This window comes from Zalophus californianus, chromosome 3 (genome assembly GCF_009762305.2).
Source record: "Zalophus californianus isolate mZalCal1 chromosome 3, mZalCal1.pri.v2, whole genome shotgun sequence".
Classification (NCBI taxonomy): Eukaryota; Metazoa; Chordata; class Mammalia; order Carnivora; family Otariidae; genus Zalophus; species Zalophus californianus.
The window spans coordinates 92411059-92431166 of NC_045597.1; the positions used below are offsets into that span (position 1 = coordinate 92411059).

The window sequence follows — 20108 nt, forward strand, 5'->3', positions numbered from 1 at the left end:
TACGCCACCTCCCCTATTGCCAGAGCTGGCTTTTTTCCCCCTCGTGACATCGGTGGGGGGCAGAGTCGGAGGGTTTTGTGAGGGAATCCCCAAAGACTGTCGTAGTTAGGTGTTTCCCAATTTGAGAATGACGGGTGGCAGAGGTGCGGCACGCAGGGGCCACAACAAGGGGCATCTCTAGAGAAATGGGGTGGATTTACTAGCCAACATAACCATATTCCACAGAACGGTGTTGGTCTTCCATGTGTCGCCTTGGGAGGAAAGTGTACTTACTCTAGCAATAGCCAAAGGATTAAAAAATTATTTTTAAAAGAATTCATATCTGACAGAATGGTAGGTCAGTTTTTCAGCAGACAACCGAACACCCATATGTAAGGCTGATAATTGATTACATTTTATTTTTGTTTGAGCCAAGTCGTTCAAGCCAAAATCTTGAGACTTCGCCAGATTGGTTTTATTTTGGATTTTGGAAATTGAATACATACAATTTAAGCTTCATGGAACATTGAGACTGAATTACTTATGTGGTTTACAAACCAATTCCAAAGTCATTTCTGAAACTAATGTTCTAAAAGTGTTCTGAGCATGGAAGCCCAGTGAGAGAGCAGCAAGAGAAGATTACTGGGCTGCCACTGATGAGCTTGGTGAGCTTGAACGGGCCACGCAGTCTCTGAAGCTGGTTTCTCCAACTAATTAGTTGTGGTAGTAGTCACCCAGCTCAGACACACGTAGGGGATAAATGAAAGGATATAAAAGTCCTTCGTAATCTGTTAATCACGTAAGGTGAAAAAACAGATTGTGCTAGGAGCATTACAACATGAGAGGTGTGTGTTCTGGAACGTTAAGTCAGTTAAGTTAGTCTTGTTTCTCTAGGGAACTACCTCAGACATAGGTACCTTTTGATAGGGAAGGAACCCCCTAAGTGCTCTCCCTTTCTACCATTTTAGTACTGTGGCATCACATCAGAGTGTTTATGATGTTCGGTTGGTATGTAGTCATCGAGGAAGGGGGAAGTCAGGATGGTTCTCTCCCAGGGTGGAGTAGCTCTGTTCATTTTAGGTCAGTTTTTAAGTATGTACTCGTGTTTCAATACATTTTATCTGCCTTGAGTGTTTGTCATCAGTATTTGTTTCATTGCTTGAAAATTTGAGTAAAACTCATCTTTTAGAGTACTCAGTAGTCTTTGTTTTTCTGTGCATATTTGGGATATTTTAATAGGGACCATGTAGAATTCCCTCGGTGCCCGTAAAAGCACCCAGGTCTTTTGGTCTGATGATACAGAATTGACCTCTTAAAGCACCGAGGATAAATTTTCAGCCCCTCATTAGCTCTTCAGATAACAGGACTGGAATATTCCATTCTCTCCCGAGAGATCATCTGTCCCTACTTGCCTCATGTCCTAAACCACAAAACAACAAAAACCCTTGGAAATTTAACATAATCCTACTGAGAAATTGTTATGATTACTACTTAGGTTGGCACGTTACATCTGTGCAGAAGTGTAGCATTAAAGCTGACGATCCTTTTCCGAACTTCTAGAGTCCAGACACGTGAGGGAAGATACGGAGTCCATAGGCCTTGACGCAGGTACCCCGCTGTACAGCCTCTGCTGCTCACCATGTGGTTGGGATAGGCGCCATTGCTAGAGCCAGCTTCTGTCAGCTTCCTACTCACCTCTGTCCTTTGGGTGACTCTTCAGTACTTTAGTTTTTGGTTTTTCCCCCTTACGCTGCTGGTACTTGGTTCTAAGAAAAAGAAACTCTGAAGAGGATGAGGATTGGCTCAAACAGAAAATCCATACTATCGACCGAGGCACTACCCTGGGTTTGCCATGTTTCGTTTTGTTTTCCAAAAGCCAAAAGCGACATAATACTAAGCCGATTTTAACACAAGGCGCACTTACTCGCTTCAGAATCTGCTTTGCTGTTGAACTTCTTTTTCAGTTTTATTTTAAATTGTACTTTTGCTTTTTTAGTAGCTAATAACATTCTGCTTTTTAATTTTTTTACTGTTACTAACTGTTCCCTGTTATCCCTTCCCTTGTTTTTTAATTTGCTTAAAGACGGTACTTCCACTAAAGCGGAGGGTAAGCAGTTTGTTTCTGTGACTGAGGTGTGTCTCGCCTTCACCCGTCCTCTGTGCTCACTGAGTGTTGCCTGGTGCCCACTCGTCCTCACCGAGGTCCCCGCATGACACGTTGCACGTTCCCCTCCCACTCTTCTTCATTCTGTTTCCCTGGCTCTTTGCCTTCCCTTGACCTGAGTTCTCCTCTCCTTCTGTGTTCTGTCGTGGTTTTGGTGAATTTGTCCCTCACGTGTGCTGTACGTGGTTTCCAGCCCCCGGGCCCACCCCCGGGGAGGAGCATTGCCAAGACGTTGTGTACTGCCATCCTGTGGGCTGCTCGTCTCAGATTTTATTACGCCCGAAGCACCCTCTTCGTAGCTCTCATTCCCTCCTCTTTTCTTTCTCTTTACTTTTGTGCTTCTGTGGGCCTCTCAGGATTTGCCTTTCCTGTTTTGAAAATAAATTCAGTGTCATTTATTTAGGTGAAAGGCTGGTAACAGTTTTCTACCAGGTAATTTATAGAAATTTTAAACAACACTTTTCCCTAAAGATGCTACTGAATTATACGATGTCATTTTTATTTGTATCACTGACACATACCCCATTCATTCATCAACCCTCATTCTTCCGCTCGCCAACCGTGTATTAAATGCCTTCTATGTGCTGTGTTTGGTGCTACACACAAGATCTAGCATGGTGAAAGAAAACACGCCTCCAGATCCACTTTGGTTTCTTTTTATGCCATTCTCCAGTAGTTCCTCCTGAGTTTGCATTGTCTTTTTGACTTTTAGACCTAACCATTTCACTCTGTACAGGTCTTTGATTAGCACATGCTAGACAAGACCATCCCTTTGCACAGTCTGGCTGGAAAGCAGGATAATGCCTCAAATAATTGAAATTTAGAGGAACCTCATCTGCTTTGGTGGCTTAGACCCACCAACCCTCAGCCTAATGATTTAACAACTAAGAGCTGCTAGTTTACTTGCATACATTACTTAGCTACTCTGAAAGGCTAGCCTGCAAAGTGGACTGGTTCTATCTTTATATGTGCAGTTCACAGTACTTTTAATCAATATACTAGTTCCTCAGGGACTCATAAAGGAAAAATTAGGAATGGAGTTTTTTTTTTAAAGATGAGCATAATCCCAGGGTCCCTGTTCTTCAAACTGAACCTCATCATAAGAATTACCTGCAGCTTGCTAAAGGAGCAGAGTCCTGGGTCCTTCCCTCCGAAAATCCTGATTCAGTTTGGAAGGAGCAATGGAATCTGAATCTTCAGTAAGCCCCATGGGTGGTTCTCTGGGGTGGACGAGTGTGAGAAGTGAAAAGTTGCCCAAATGGAAAATGGACAAGAAGCCTATGTCATGATGAGGACCTCCGTGAGAGTAGCAGACTCTTGGGGCTGGGTGTGACTTTATGCATTTTTTAGCCCGTAACGAGTAATTGTACATTTCTCCTTTCCAAAGAAACGATCCTACATCATTTCTTCAGCCTAGATGGAAGAGGAGTGGAGCACGGAATTCTGGAATGTAGATGGAATGGGAAGACGTTCCAAGGGAGATTGTATTTTTTTCTAGATGCTCTTATTTCATACGCCTGTGTGACAGACTTGAAATCAGCCTGCTGGTCTCCCAGCACTAGGAATTTTTCACCTTTCTTTCTTTTTATCAGTTTTCTTCTTACTGGTACAGAGCAAGTTCAGAAGATTGCCTACTCAGTTATTGTGTCAGAGACTAAGGATGAGGCATCTCTTTCTGGTTCTTCCGGTAGGGAAGGTGGGATAATGAGATGGGGGCCCTTCGTTGTACAGGGTTCAGAATCCAGTGGAAGACAGCCTTAGTTGAGGGGAGCCGGGGAGCCTTGTTCTCTGCATCCCAGGGCTGTGCAGGCTGTCAAGGGCGGGACATCAGACCTTCAGGCCTCGAGTGCCCACGAGAGGGAAAGGACACAGTGCAGGGGGACCACAGACTCCAGCGCATCTAGGATACCCTGGCTGTGAAGGAGTTGAAACCTAGCGGTGCTCAGAAAAGCCACACGCGGTTCTTAGGAAAAGGCGTGGAAACATCATGACTTGCAGTAAATAGTAAATATCATGTCCTGAGTTTCCTGTCTGAATTTTTGGAATCCTGTGCTCGCTTCAGCAGCACATACACTAAAATTGAATTTTTGGACTCCTTATGGGCCTTTTTAAAATTTGTTAATAATAGTAAGCCTGTGAAGTACTTTCCTGTCTAGTTCCTGAGACCAAAAGAGACAGATGCTTTCATCAGTAGGAGACAAAGATATGACTGGGAATCTATAGTTGGATGCTCTAAAGTCAAAATTCAGACAGTGCATTTGAATTCTGGCCACTTAATTAGGGTAGGAATGGAGAAAATACTTTTACCTCCTTTGGGAGTTTCTTTATCATACCCATTAAGTAGCATTTTTCACATTTACAACTAGTCAAAAAATATCTTTTTGTGAAGAACCAACAGAAGCTCCTCTTGTGGACAAAAGTTTATTTCCAGGTTATCTTTGCATAATTTGGGGGGATTTAGAAGGAAGCATTTATGTCATTGGTTCTGGCACTCATGGGAAAGTCTGTGCTTACCCATTGGTGGTTTTTAAAATTACAAAATAAAAAGTACCATGTAGCCTTGTCTGCTCTTCAGGAAAAGAAACTTAGATTTTAGTTCAGTTTTACCGGGACATAAAACATTTGGTATTGCTATATATTTATCTAAGAACTCTGAATTTTAAATGATTGGCTTTTTTACACAGTGGGAAAAAAATAGGTGTATGTCAGAGTAAAAGAGTGCTAACTTTCTTTTAGCTTTATCTTTAAAAAACACGAGGAAAGTTGTTCCTTTGGGGGAATGGTACTTGTAGGTAACAGAATTTATCAGGGGTCAACTTCCCAAATTTTGATTTTATCAAAATTGCCACATATGAGTAGAGGTTGGTTTAATAGTGCCCCGAAGCCATGAGATTGTAAAGCAGATATGTATGCTAAAAGGCTCCAGTGTGATGAGTGGAGATTTACCTACAAGACCTTTTAATCTTTATAACCTCTAAATTGAGAATTGCCTGAAATTTTGGAAACATAAGGAGGACAGAAACCCTAGTGACATGAAGCTGTCTGATAAGTGATTTTTTTAATTTGCCTTGCTTGGACTGAATGTAGGAAAACCATGCCTGCAAGTTAAACTGGGTGCACAGGTTTTATTTCCCATTTTGAGGGCTCTTCTAGAAGAATGGTGGTGTGATTGAAAGAAATTCTTCAGCAGCTCTTTTAAAAAGCTACTCGGTATGGATGTTCCGTCTTCATTCCATGAAAGTCAAAGGCTGCTCTCTTCCAGGTCTTTGTTTTCTTCTGGGTCTGCTTTTCTTTGGATGGGTGTGCTGGTTTCTTGTCCATCTCCAGAATTTTTTTTTTTCTGTTGGCTAGTTCTCTAATACCTCTTATTTCTATTTGTTTTATGTACATTTTTTTCTTTCATGTCTACTTTCTGTCTCTGTCATAACACAGTATGAATGAATATGAATGTTAATAACAGGTCATAATGTAGAACTTAAATATATTTTTTATGCTTTGCTGCATTTATTGAGTAGATTTTGTTTTTCTTAAAGACCATGGAGTATTTTATATCATCTCTTTAAGGCGTATATAGGCACTTAGAATAATATCACCAAATTAATATAGGGAAAACAAACAAACAGACTCTCTCCTTACAGAAGAAATCTTTATCTGAGTATAACACAAAAAGGCCCTTTTAACTCCCCAAAATTGATTTTAAGGGTGCCCTGAGGTCTTAGTGACACATGTGAGCACAAGCCATTGTGCTCCCCTCAGGGGAGAGGTAAGGTTGGCATTGAGCCAGCATTGTCCAGGTGCTATATAGATCCATGAAAAGGTGTACTAGGAACAAAACCTCTTTATCTTCAGGTTGACATGGTATCTCTTGACTTTGTCCTAGCCAGAGGAAAAAAACCAATCTCCCCTCATTTGCAACTGAGCTCTCTTCTCACATAAGTTGTGGTTTCAGTTCTCATCTGTGGTGTCTGATGAATTGAATGAAGGGTGCTGGACAGGAGCAGTGAGCTTCTATAGAGGAAGGCACTCAAATCTGTTTCCTCAGAATTCCCGCAGATTAAAACATGCCAATGAGAGTGCCTCTTTTCCTATACGCTAGACTATTAGCACAGTCTTAGATTCTTGCCACTCTGATAGGTGTTAGAACAATGGCATTCTTAATGTCATTTTAATTTTTTTTCTTATTGAGTGAGGCTGAACAATATTTCATACACCCGAGCCATTTCTATTGTCTGTTAACTGTCTTTTCCTAGCTTTTGTCCATTCTTTATTGGGTTGTGGCAGTGGTGTGTTGGAGCTGTCTTGACTATTTCATGACAGCCAGTTGTTAAATTTTCAGACATTTTGTAATCTGGTTGATTTCATGTCAGTAGCTGGAAATTGGCCATGGTGGGAATAACACCAAGGAAATTGGAAAACACAAATCTGCAGGAACCTTTCCCAGCCCCCTGCCAGTTGTTAAACATTTACCAGCACACTGCTTGTTGGTGGACTTCTTGTTGATTCCTAGAAACCTTTTATATGTTAAGGAAATTAACCCTTTGTGATATGAATTGTAAACATTTTTTTCCCAATTTGTCATTTTCTTTAACTTGCTCATAGTTTTCTTTTTGTCATACTGAGATTTTACAAAAAAATTAAGTAGTCAGACTTAACGAATTCCTAATGGCTTTTAATTTTAAGTCATAACTAGAATGGACTTTGCCATTACAAGTTACAAAGGGTTTCTCCTATGTTTTCTTTTAGAACTTTTGTGGTTTCATGTTTTACATTTTAATCTTAGGTTCATTTGCTGTTTTTCTTGGTGTAAAGTGTGAAGTACAGATCCAACTTAACTTTTCCAAAGCAAAACATGAACAAATGGGATCTAGAAAAAAATTTTTTTAAAAGCAACACATTATGTTGAACTACATATCAGTCCTTATGAAATGAAGCAAAAGCAGTGCGTAGAGGAAAATTCATAGCCTTAAGTTTATATTAGAAGAGAAATAATTAGGAGGTTGTTTCCAATTTGTTAGAAAAAGAACAGAATAAACCCAAAGGACAGTAGGAAAGAAATAATAAAGAGTAAAAGTTAATGAAATAGGAATTAAACATTCACTAGACAGGATTAAGAAATACAAATTATTTGAGGAATTGGATAATCCCAGTCTTCCATAAACTCCAAGAAGAGAAAGTGGGACTACTTCACTCATTAATGCAGCTGGGGTAGCCTTAGCACTAAACCAGAGAAGGTACAAATGAGGCATTATATGCGAGTGTGTACATTATGAGCAGGGGAGTTTATCTCAGGTTTAATAGCTTAGAAATTTCCTGGTGAAGCTCAGCACATTTAAGGGAAAAATCCTTTTTTCTCAGAAGATGCCGAGAAAGCATCAAAAAATGCAACAAACATTTTGGCAGATTCTTAACAATTAGGAAAAGGAGTTTTCTTAGTCTGTTGAAATATCCTACTTTTTGTGAAATTCCAGAATTTTTTTTCTTAACGTGGCTTAAAGTAACAAAGCCTACCCGGGTAGGTGCATACTACATGTCCGAGACAGCGGGTTAAAGGCAGAGAAATGAAAGGGTAGAATTTGAAGGGAAAAAACTGAAGTCTTGTTTGTAGATGATATTCTATTTATATAACTCCAGATAATCTACATACAAGTTAGTAGAATTAACAAGTGTTTAGCAAAGTTCCCAGAATCAAGATCAAAATATAAAGATTAATTACATTTACATTTGTCAAGAAGTTAGAAAATATAGTTTAAATAAAAAATAGTGTGTCATAAAAATAAGGCACCTTTGAATAAGTCTATAAAAATTGAGTAATAGAAAAAATTATAAAGTTTTGTTACAGGATATTGAAGAAAGTGAAATAAAGGAAAAAACATGGAAAGATCAATATCATAAAGTTATCTCACCACCCCCCCATCCCTCAAATTAACCCTGCATTCCACATAATGCCAGTTAAGATTTCAACTGGTCTTTTTAAACTGTATCTTTAGATCCATGTGGAAGAGAGCAAAGGCCTTAGGAAAAAGTGGGCTGATTTCCAGTTAGCAAGATTTTTATTTAAGCTCATCATAACATTTTGATGTTGCACCGGTGTGGACACGTGTACAGAGTAGACAATTGAGAAACAAGCCTACGTATGTATTTAAGTACTTGGTAAAATGCCAAAAGACAGCTTTGTAGATCAGTAAGAAAGGGGTTAGGAAAATTTATTTGGATGTTGGTTAGTCATATGGAAAAAATAAAATGGATCTCTCCTTTACCTCCTACCGAAAAATCATTTCCGTAAATGACCTCACAAAATGTTGAGCAAAACAATAAGTTTTGGAAGAATATATACCCTGTGATATAATTAAAAGCATTTGAAATATATTAAATAAAGCCATCTGTTTTGTGGTTATACAACTATATTAAAAGTTCAAAGAAATGCAAGGGGATGATGAATGCTGGGTTTAGGATCAGGTTACTAAATGTTGGGAGAAAATAGGGGGTACAGGGACGCTAGCAAAGATTTTTATTTTTTAAGCTGAATGGGTATGGATGTTCATTTAAAATATCTTTTTTGTGACCTAAATGTTTTACAGTAAGTTTAAAATAGGAAGTGAGATTCAGTTGGGTTTTCATGTTCGCTTTGCCTTGGTGACTGCCTTGATTTGGATTGGTGACTTCCTTAGGAAAGTAAAATGTCCTCCCTCATAGGCCAGCTAGCCAGCCAGGCAGGCACAGGTAGCTAAACCAGTGGTGTGGCCTTGGACAAATTCATGAATCCTCCTGTTTCTCTCTTTCCTCATCTGTAATATGGGAATAATTATATGTTCTTATGAGGATTCCAAGTTCACACATATACAGCTGTTAGTATAATATCGTGTGTGTGTGTGTGTGTGTGTATATATATATATATAAAACTCTTACTACAGATTCTAGAATTTGTGAATCTTTGCTTAAACTGCTATTAAAAATTACTGATTCTTTCTAGTTTTAACTTTTTTCTTAAAGCAGTGCTTTTATTGCTCCGTACCTCCCTTTCCTGAACCTTTTTCAAGTCTTAGGATTTGTTTTCCTGTATTCCTTTTCTGTAATCTTTCTTAAATGATGAGGTAGAAATGGTTTTGAGCAATGTAAGATGCCAATGCGAGTTCTATTGGTTTGTGTTTTCCATATCAGATTGCTGTTCTGATTGAATTATGGCAGGAGAGGCATTTTGTGCCCACCCGAAACCAAAGAAGCCCTGAATTTTAAAAAGTTTAGTCTCTAACCATACTAGTCTCATCATCGATGATTTTGCATTTCTGAGTTCACTTTTGTTTTTGAGGTTTCATGGTTTAATAATGGGAATTAACAGATTGCTTTACTTACAGTGACAAAGTCTTTTCATAAATGCCTATGACATCCATTATTTTTAGGTCGTCGTTACTCTCGCTACTCCTATACTGCTGATTCTGTCTTCATCTTTTGCAGCCTAGAAACTTGTTGGCATACGTGCTTTAAAATAGAAGTTTAATGCTACATATCAAAACACATTTATTCTCCAGGGTGCTATAGCTTTTGATTGCTGAGTTAAGGGTTTTGGGTTTTTTTGTTGTGTTTTGCTTTGTTTTGCATTTACTCTTTTTCCTGTAGTATTTTTCATAAGATGACAGCTAATATTTTCTGCCTTTGGAAATTTGACAGATTTGTAGGTAAGAGAGTTTAATGTGAAAAAAATTGTGGAAAAAAATTCTCAAGTGGATATCACTTCCTCATTGGAAAATAGAATATGCTGGAATACTTGTAACAGAAGCACCTTCCAGGTTCATGACTCACTCTCAGGAGTTGCTAATGTATCTGTAGAACTTGAGTGTGTAGATGGAATGCGCATGCGTGTGCACACAGGGAACTGGGTCAGGACCGCACAGGAGGAAGACCCGCGCCCCTGCAGGTGGCCCATCAGTGCCGCTTGTTCTTGGTGTGCGTGGTTTTCTTGAGTAGGTCACACTGACTGAAGACACGATGGAAACACCGTTTTTGCTGCATCTTCCAGGTCGGATCCGCACGAGACGGCAGAGCTCTGGGAGCGCCACCAATGTTGCCACCACACCTGACAGTCGAGGCCGCAGCCGCGCCAAAGTGGTTTCACAGTCCCAGCGTAAGAAGTATATTTTATACTCTCTGTTATCTCAGTTTTGTTCAACAGCCCATTATACAGTTGAAAAATTGATAGTATTTTCATTACTTCAGGGGAAAAACACATTTGTGTGGCTCTAAGCTGCCGTGAGTAGTCTTGATGTTTGTTGGGTAAGCTTACAACATGGAGTATTCCAGGATACTTTTGTCTCCTTGCCAGGTGATTTAAATTTTGTATTATTAAGCATTAAACATTAAAACGTGGTTTCTCTCCCTTAAGCATCTCAAATTGAGACATACCTGGGCTGTGACCCATTTTACTGTTGATAAGGTGTCCCTCTGATGTAATTTAAGAGCAGTATCTGGGGATTATTTTAACGTGGAGTTCTCTTTCAGTGGTAGTAAGCAAATCCATTAAAAGCTCTCCCCATTAACCCTGTGTTCTAACATTTGCAGCCTGCTCTTCTCTTCCTGCCAGTGTGGGTTCCCGCTTTGCCCAGCTGCTCTCGCTTCCATTACTGCTTGTCTGTACATGTTGAGTCACTTGGCTTGTTAGCATCGGCCATGAAAGCAGCCATAGATGGAAGGAGTGTATTCAGATCGCCCTAAGGAACCACCCCGGTGTCTCACTTCCCAGCCACACTTGCCTTTGAGTCCCCTGCTCGCTCTGTGTGCATAGAGCTGGGTGTCTGAGTTCTCCCGGGCAGGGTGAGCATGTTGGAGGAAGGCTCCGCTTCCCTGGGAGCTGCACACGGTCCCTCTGCGCAGCACTCCCCAGCCCATATGTGTCTGCCTCCTCTGTGGCCTCAGGAGCTGTCTGGCTCATGTAGAGAGTCTGTGGCCAAATCTTAGGTTCTCCTTAGTATTTAGAATGCCTTTCTCAGCTCCTTGGGAACTCACATACTCTCCCATGTCCCTCTGGTAACTCTAGGCCTCATGTTAAGCAAGTGTAATACCTTTCCAAAAAGAAAGTGTAACATCAGTGATACATTGCTGCCAGGCTTGTCTGATGCAGAAATGCATGCTTCTGGTGTATCACACAGGTATATGCAACACAACATAGGGTGTGCATCTGTATGTAGACCAGTAGCTTCTACTTTGGGAACACTGTCCTGGCTCGGGTTGTTCTGTTGAACCCTAGTGATGCCTGGAGCCACAGACGGATATAGTACTCTGGTCATGACCGCAGAAATTTTTCTTGACAAAGATTTCAAGACTCAAAATATGGCTTAGTATGTTAAAATAAAGTTTAATAAAAAAAATGTCTAGCTCTTTAGCTGTGCAGTGTTATTTCCTTTCTTGGAGAGGGAGGGTTGAACGGTACTGTACGTTTCTTTATGTCTGCTGTTTATTGGCATTGGCCTCTGCAGGGGTTCCTGCCCGTAGCCTGGCTCACTGCTTAGGAGATAGTGGAGACTACTTTCCTTCTGTAGTGGGGGTGAGGGCAAGGGGCTTTAATTCTTCAGTCTTGTAGAAATAGTGCACCCTAGCTTGGGGCTCCACTTTTAAAAGTCTTCAGTTTTACTTGATTCACTAAATTCCACTCACAGGAAGGGAGAAAACACCAGCCAGTAATCAAGACTGGACCTTAAACTTAGGCATATAAATTAAGTATTTAAAAAAATTATTTTAATAGGAAGTAAATATGAGCATATTCATATGTTTTACAAACGTAGATATACTAGCATTCGTAGTCCTGGTATAATAAGTAGATTTCATTAACATTAGATTAATTAGATTTAGGGCCCTTAACAGCATAGTTTAAATATTTGAGGATTTAAGTATGTGAAGATTGATGTTTAAATATTTGAGGATTTGGCATAGGATGTTCAGGTGAAACTAATTAGTAGCAGTTTCTTTGAATTCATGATGTTTATTGAGCACTTGCTATGTGGTAAGCACCAGTTAAGGTGGTAGGGATACATAAATGAGTAGGATGCAGTCACTTCTCTCCACTTCCTCAGAACTAGAGAGATGTGCCCCCCCCCCCCCCCCCCCCCCGGAGGTCAAGACGCTTGTCTTCATCTCCTCCGCCTGGCACATTGTAGGTTCCTAGGTGTTTCATGAACAGACCTGAAATAAATGCTGATAGAGTATGATGTGAATAAATAAACATAAGTACAAAAGTAGACTAAGAGGAAAAAGACCTAGAAGAAAAAACTATTTTGCTAATGTGTTTGTGAACAGACATTTTTGTGTTGTGTTGCATGCTGACCTTCTGTATTGTACTATTGTCTTTTAATCCACTTTTTGCCTGTCCTTTGGTCTGCTCTCATAATCAAGGATCCAGATCTGCTAATCCTGCTGGTGGTAAGCCGTTTCTCTTCTTGCCTTTTTTTTTTTTTTTTTTTTGCGTTATTAACCCCATGTCCCATGTTCCTTGCACAATATTAATTTCTCTGTTTATTATGAGCTTAGTTAATCTTTCTGCATTTTTTCTCTGTGTTCAGATTCTAGAGTTTGGAATGGATTTCTTTTCTCCTTTTACACAGCTTAGTAGTTCATTTGGGTGTTCAAAGTTTTATGGGCATAAGATTAATAAATCCTGAGACAGGTTCTTCATGGTGATGCGTACCAGTGATTTTTAGAATGAATTTCACTTTAAACTGTAGCTGTCATTATAAAATCCTAATTTTTGTGAGTGGTCACCTTAATGATTAATTTGAATGATGGAGGTGTAGGTGTGTGTTTCCAGGTTAAGTGTTATTTTAAGGGTTTTTATCTCTGGTTCATTCTATTCTGGTACATAATAACATGCACTTTATGGTTGAGAATTTTATTGCCTTCTCTGCTTAAGGAGAGTGTATTTCGGTGTATTGATGTGATCTTTAAAGTTTTGCTGTTAAAGAAAGAATGTTGTCTCATGAAAAATGGTTATATAGCTATCCAGCCACTTACTCATTTATAAAAATTACTAACTGTATGATTTGTTTTTAATTTCTAATTCTTTTGTGTACATCTCGGCATGTGGTCTATGTAATTTCTATTTTTGTAGGTTTCTGAGATTTCCTTTGAAGCTTAGTACATAGTTGGTTTTTGTAATATGTGTGGAAAAGTGAAAAGAATGTCTTCTGTTTGTTGTACGTGTGTGTATGTGGTTTGTGTGTTTATGCATATCTGTATAATTTTGACTGCTCTGCCAATTTCAGAGGTGTATTAGTTTCTTTAGTTTTTTTTCTTAGAGGTGCATTAATAATTATGACTTGAATTTCTCCCTATATTTTTATCAGTTTTATGTTTTATATTTCAAAGCTGTGTTACTTGGAGCATAAAGGTTCATGGTTATTATGTTTTCATTGACTATGATTCTTTTATCAATATGAGATATCCTTTGTCCTTTTTTTAATGCTGTTTCACTCTTATTGTTTTGTATTAGGTATGTTGTTTGTTTCTTATGGACAACATTCAGTTGAGTTTCATTTTTTTAAAAGCCAATCCAAGAATCTCTGTCTTTTGATAGATGAAATTAATCCAGCCACATTTATTATGATTAGTGATATGTTTGAGTTTATTCCTACCATTTTATTTTGTGATTTTTATTTACCATGTTTCTAGTTATCTTCCTGCTTCCTTTTCTTCCATTTGTTAAATTAATGGGATGTTCTTGGATCTATTCTCTTCTCTTCAACTAATGTTTAAGAAACTTCTGTTATAATTCTCTTCTTCCAGTGGTTATACTTAAAATTTTTCACATATCAGCTCTTACAGAATAAAAAAATGAAACAATAAACAAACACCTTTGTGATTATTTGTAGAAATTTGCTGTGGAACAGGGAGCTGTTTGTACTCAGCCTGCTCTTTGAATCAGAAATTTTACTGTCATTTTTGTAGAACTCCACCTGTAATTCTTCTTTGTATAAACATTCTTTTATGATATTTGATGTTCTTTTATGCTCCATGTAAAAAAAAAAAATAGTACTACCACCAACCAAAAATACCATTTTTATATAAAAGTATTTGAGCCAAATAATGTGTTTGCTGACTTCTGAAATTGTTATAGTTTATTCCCTGATTTACAGCCATTCTTCAGTTTTGTTTTGTTTCATTTTTAGCTGGCAGCCGGTCAAGTTCCCCAGGGAAATTGTTGGGAAGTGGTTATGGTGGCCTTGCTGGGGGTTCCTCAAGAGGCCCACCTGTGACCCCCTCTTCAGAAAAACGAAGCAAGATTCCCAGGAGTCAGGGATGTAGCCGAGAAACAAGTCCAAACCGAATAGGATTAGGTAAGGATTCTCAAAGACCTCAAAACATCATTCCCAACTTGGTCATGATTTTTATTATAATGTAATGACTTTGTCTAATGTTGGAAATAGAGTTCTGCTTTTGAACTGAGGATGTCATTTTGCCTGTGTTAAAAGACATTCTGATTTGTGCTTTTTACAGATTATGGCATGTTCAGGTTTGAATTACAACCGAAAAATACATGGGCCTCACCGTTCAGATTGACGGAAAAGAATTAATGTCACTGTGGGCTTTTGTGTGTTAGAGCCATTTAACAAAATGTTAGAATTGGGGGGAGTGGGCAGGATTGTCTTCTTCACAATTAGGAGCAATGTTGCTTTTCATCTTTCTTTCATGGATTAGTGCTAAGTAGCCGTTAATCTATATATATTTTCAAAAGCAATTTGTAGGGTCCACGTATATTTTGATTTTGATCTTCTCTAATATAATTGGTGGAACTTACGGTCAAAGAATGTGTATAGTTACTTTTGACATAGTATTTAAACATGAAAACAAGGAACAAATGAAAACCAAATATATAATATTTTTGTGTTGTAGTATTTAGTTTCTTTGTGATAGTGTGTAGAATTATATCAATTACTCTCAGCAGCTTACTCTATTCAAATCTAATTTCTATATAATCTATTTAATACAAAAGACATCTTTCGTAATATATTATGAGAAATCTATGTTCATCCTTTTCCTTATATTTTTACTGTTTTCTAAGGGTAAAAATCTATTAATGTGAAATCAGAGTACTACTCTATTTGTAAGTTCTGTTGGTTTTTCTTTCTTATTTATCTCGTTAACAGCTTTACTTGAATGATTCCTGTGATGCACAGGCACTTTGTTAAACCTTAGGATCAGAAGATAAAACAGATACAGCTTCTAATTTTCAAAGAGGTTGTGGTCTTAGGGGTGGAAATGTAAGATAGTATGACAGATACTGTGATATAATGCTCTGGGGCTGTAGGAAAGGAGTGTCTTAGGGCCCTTGCCTACCCCAGTCCGCCCAAGAGAGAAATCTGGAAGGACTGGGAGAGGAGAGGCTTGCCAGAAGAGGTCCATTTTTGATGATGTATAAGGTAGGCTTAGGCAGGGTGGGGAGAAGGGGAGAAAGGTGTTCTAGGGCAGAGAGGAGTGTGTTCATAAACAGTGAGATGGGAGGAAGCATAAAGTGCTATGGGAACCACAGGTAATTCATTGAGCTGCAGCAAAGGAAGTTTGTCAGGGTGAGGTGGGAGAGGAGGGCAGTGGCACTGAGAGAGTGCCGCTTCCAAAAGCCCTCCAAGGCCACGTGAGCTACGAGAAGGCGGGGAGGGGGGACATATTTAAGAGGTAGAATGAACAGGCATTGGTTTGACTAACATTTCAAAACAAAGCCAGTAAGAAATTTCTACATGATCCCAACTTTCTGTTGGCATTACATAGCGTGGTCCCTGAGCTGACAAGTTATTTGGATCCAGCAATAAGTTACGTGGATACACCAGGGAAAGTATCATGACCGAGAATGTCTAAATTTCAGATTTAAGGCTGTAACGTATATCTGTTTGGATCTAGTTTTGTTTGGAAAATGCATTTGATTTCATATTTAGTCATGAGGTTTTGGCTGTCCCTTTTTGGTAGTTAGCTAAATGTATAGGATGTCTCTTGGTGATCCAGATTAGTTTCATACTTTTAAAAATTCTTTCTTTTTTGGGATTTGACTTTTTAGATTATTAAAGTTGCCATTTTTACCTTTTTCTTGAAATTGGGAAAGAAACTGCCCTAGGTTGCCTAACATAATTCCATGGTTTTAACTAGGAAGTTTGTGTTGTGGATAGTTGAAAAGACAGCATTTATTAAGCCTTTACAAGGTACTGTGAAATATCATCCATCAGTAAAAACTAAATAGGAACCTGTTCTCTTCCAGAGAGTTCTTATTTGAAACAGTATTTTGGACAAAGTTATTTCCTTGATGCTCATTAAGGGCATTAGTTATGTGTAAAGCTTTGAGGTCATACATACAATTCTGACTAAAGAAGATATTTAAATTTTTGCACATGGTGAGAATACACACAGATATAAAGAGAGATAAATGAATCAAGTACATCTTTCCACTTCTCTCTATAGTACTGCTGAGAGATTCCATTTTATAGGGTGTCAGATACATAACATCTTTTAGCAGTAGATTGTCCATTGTTGTGATCATTTAATAGATACTAGGTATATGCCTGTATATACCCAAATGTTTATAAACATTTGATTCATTGTATAGCAACTTGAAATATAAATATTCGAAAAAGGGGTAATTAAGCGTCTTTTAAGAATGTTTTCTTTTGTCCCAAACCAATTAATAGTTTTAATCATTGCTAAGCTAGGCATGGAATTTGCACTGAGAATTAATTCTCAAATTACCTACAAATTATGTTTGGTTCAGCTATGCCTCATCTGTGATAAAAATGACACCAAAGTTCTTCTTTTTTAGCATTTAAGGTTTCTTAAGCAAAACAGGATATAATTCCTGTTGTATAACCAAGAAACAAAATAAAACCCTGCTACTCTCTTTTTTCTTGGCAGTTTATTCCTTCATAAACTGTTCAGCCAAACAGAATAGATTGTAAATTGTTTCATCTTGGGGTTTTATTCTGTTTTTGATGAATAATAAAGTATAAATAGCTAATACCTATAGCAGTTATATTTTGAAAGTTTGCCTTTAGTTTCCTTCTTGCACTCATCTCTTGAAAAGGCTATAAAATTTTTTATTTTTGGCAGCTTACATCCTGTTTTCAGATTTTTCTGGTCAAAATATTTTGAAAGAAGCAAAAATTAACAGTAATCAGTGTCAGCTGTTAGACTGCTGTGTGCAAGACCACAACATGAAAATGTCCAGACTGTAGAAACGTTTCATGGTAGTGCTCCTTATTCCTCTTGTACTTTTGCTTTTGATGTGAGTTCTGGTAGGATCCATCCCTTCTTTTTATTAAAAGGCTGAAGTTGGGTTTACCCCCCAAACACTACAAAAGTAGAATGTCTCTCAAGAAATGAAGCCAATCAGATGGGTTTTCAAGGCTTCCCAGCCTTTCCTGTAAGCACAGGCCTTAAGAACCACTGAAGAATACTGCCTTCAGAAAGTTCAAATGGCAAGCATGTCTTCATCATCTCTTCCTCTTCTGTTTTGCCTTCACATTATATATTCTCATAGAGAACAGTCAGTTTTGGCACTCCATAAAGAGGCTGATTTGATATTTTTTTTTTTTTAGCTTTGACCATCTAATTCATTAGTCTTTATAAAAATCATATATTGGTATACTTACTTAAAATCCTCTTTGTAGAGTGGTCTTTGGGAGTGGTATTAGAAGTGGCCATTACTCCTCTCATGTTTTAAATTATCCAGCATTTGAACGGTTGCTGTCACCAGTAGATGTCCTTTAATGTTGGGTTGGGCAGAATTCTTTTTGTGTGTGTTACTACTAGCCTATGTTAAGGAAGCCAGTCAGCACAAAGGGGTGAATAAACTTTGGCTAAAATACTAAGGAGGGTAAACCTTGTTAAGAATTATGCATGTTGTTGGGCACCTGGGTGGCTCAGTTGGTTAAGCGTCTGCCTTCAGCTCAGGTCATGATCCTAGAGTCCTGGGATCGAGTCCCACATCGGGCTCTCTGCTCAACAGGGAGTCTGCTTCTCCCTCTCACTCTCCCTCTCTCTCAAATAAAATCTTAAAAAAAAAAAGAATTATGCATATTGTTGCTTCAGATCATGTCCACTTATCCCTTTTCATGCTCTTGTCTTCACAGAGCAGGCTCAGCAAGAGAGAGCAGAGATTTCCCATTGCTGTAGCATGTGTATTTTTTAAGGAAGGGAGTGGAAGCAGGGTAACAGAAGGGATCAGGCAAGAACTATAAGAAAATGCTCAACTTAAACATGTGCATGTGTGAAACACTTATCAGGATTGTCTTTATTATTTCCGATTGTTTGTTTTGGAGTGGGTAGTGAAATAAGATTTTCATGTCTGCCTTTCAGCAAGGAACTCAGAGGCACTCACATGTGTACCTTATCTCACAGTACTCTTCTCATTTAAATGAGGGACTCTTTCTCCCAGCCTTTCTACGGGGAGGCTGAGACAGGAGAGGCATCGTGGCTGGACCAGTGAGTTAGCATGGAACCGGAGAGGTCATTTCACAAATAAGATGTGGTATTGATCCTCTAGGGAAAAGCCACATTACTTTGTAGGTTCTAGGCACCTTCTCATATATTGGTGTCAATGGATGCTCCCTAGTTTTTTAAGAATTTTTTAATTTAGCCCCTGTGCACCCTCATCATAGGAGCTGTTCAGAATTACTATCTAGAATTGCTGATTCTATAGTCACTGCCAGTTTGAGCAAAAACCCAGTGCCTCCATGTCATATGGCAAAATGAAGGCGAATTTAGGAATGAAGCCCCGTTTTGACAGATTGCTCAGATTCATTCCTGCGCTTGATCTTTTTTCCTTGCTTGCCAGTGCAGACCTAAGCATTTGGACATCTCTTATGTAACTGTGGGGTCTGATGTAACTCTAGCACTGAGCAGAGACGACAGGAGGAAGTTGGTTTGGTTTCTCACTTCCATATTCTTTGTCAGGGAATTTCACGATTCCGGTTTGGAAGACATTTTTGTTATGGTTTGGTCATGCTGTAAATCCACCTTGGCTTTGAAGTAATAGGCTCTGCTTATTACAATATAGTAAATGTAAAATGATTTTACATCAGTGAATCTAGTTGATTTTTTCCAAAATGTTCAGGGAAGACATTTCTATCCAGTCCAGAATGAGTAGACCCACTCAAATGGACATATTTATTGTCCCACTAGCTGTCATGGAGATGGCTGTGCACGTTCAGTATGCAGTCATTTCTGAGTATTTTGCCAGTACTGTGTCTTTGTTTCCTCAAGTTAAATTAGAAAACAAAAGCATCATGGTCTTTTCTGAGCTTTATGGCCAAGTTATGTTAGACCTTAAGCTATTCATGTGACACTGTCTTCTCAGTGTTTTTGTAACATGACAATAAAATTACCCACGGATAATCATACAGTAATTGGCCATTCTTAGGTCAGCGGAGGGATCTTTTAACATGAATTTTGGGATTTGTCAGTCCACATACCATTGACAGACTCACGTGTAAGGCTGTAAAGTGAAGGTGCTTGAGTAGGGACCACAGGCAGATCTGTTTGGATTCCCACAGAAAAAGCAGGAATGAATTGTTGGGACCAGTAAATAAAGGGAAAGCAATCCCAACTCTATATGTGTTGGTTTCAGTAATTAAGTATGTTTGAAGCATCTAGATACTTACTTGAAGTGGGCAGGTTCTCCAGCTGTGTCAGTCCTTAGAATTTCTCTTTGTAAAGAAGCCCAGGCTGAGAGAAGTGAACCCTCTTTCTTTTAATTAGGTAAGTTCATGGATTTCGAGCCTTTATTCCATTTTATTAATCCAAAATAAATGATCTTTCTGACAACGCAGTGTATATGAAAATGGCTTTAGTCGTTTATCATTTTGTTCAGCCAGTTTGCTAAAGCCATAAAAACTGATCATTTTCTAAAAAGAGTTTGATCTTGGATTACCTGGTGCCAGTTTGCTCTTTGGAAAGCTTTCTTTTCATTTCTTACATTTAGGTATTATTTCACTTCCATACAAAA

The 20108-nt window shown here is 38.5% G+C and overlaps 1 protein-coding gene across 12 annotated transcripts in view; it reads left to right on the forward strand.

The window, feature by feature from the left end:
• Positions 1 to 20108, forward strand: part of CLASP1 (cytoplasmic linker associated protein 1) — a 260558-nt gene that overhangs the window by 163564 nt on the left and 76886 nt on the right. For 3 of the 12 annotated variants that reach the window (XM_035726556.1, XM_035726557.1, XM_035726555.1), the window contains 4 exons: positions 1540 to 1587; positions 10158 to 10262; positions 12524 to 12550; positions 14293 to 14460. In XM_035726556.1, coding sequence (XP_035582449.1) covers positions 1540 to 1587; positions 10158 to 10262; positions 12524 to 12550; positions 14293 to 14460 — 348 coding nt within the window. Of the gene's footprint in view, positions 1 to 1539; positions 1588 to 2062; positions 2087 to 10157; positions 10263 to 12523; positions 12551 to 14292; positions 14461 to 20108 lie in introns of all 12 variants that reach the window. The other 9 variants (XM_027588558.2, XM_027588561.2, XM_027588562.2 and 6 more) reach the window with 4 other exon arrangements.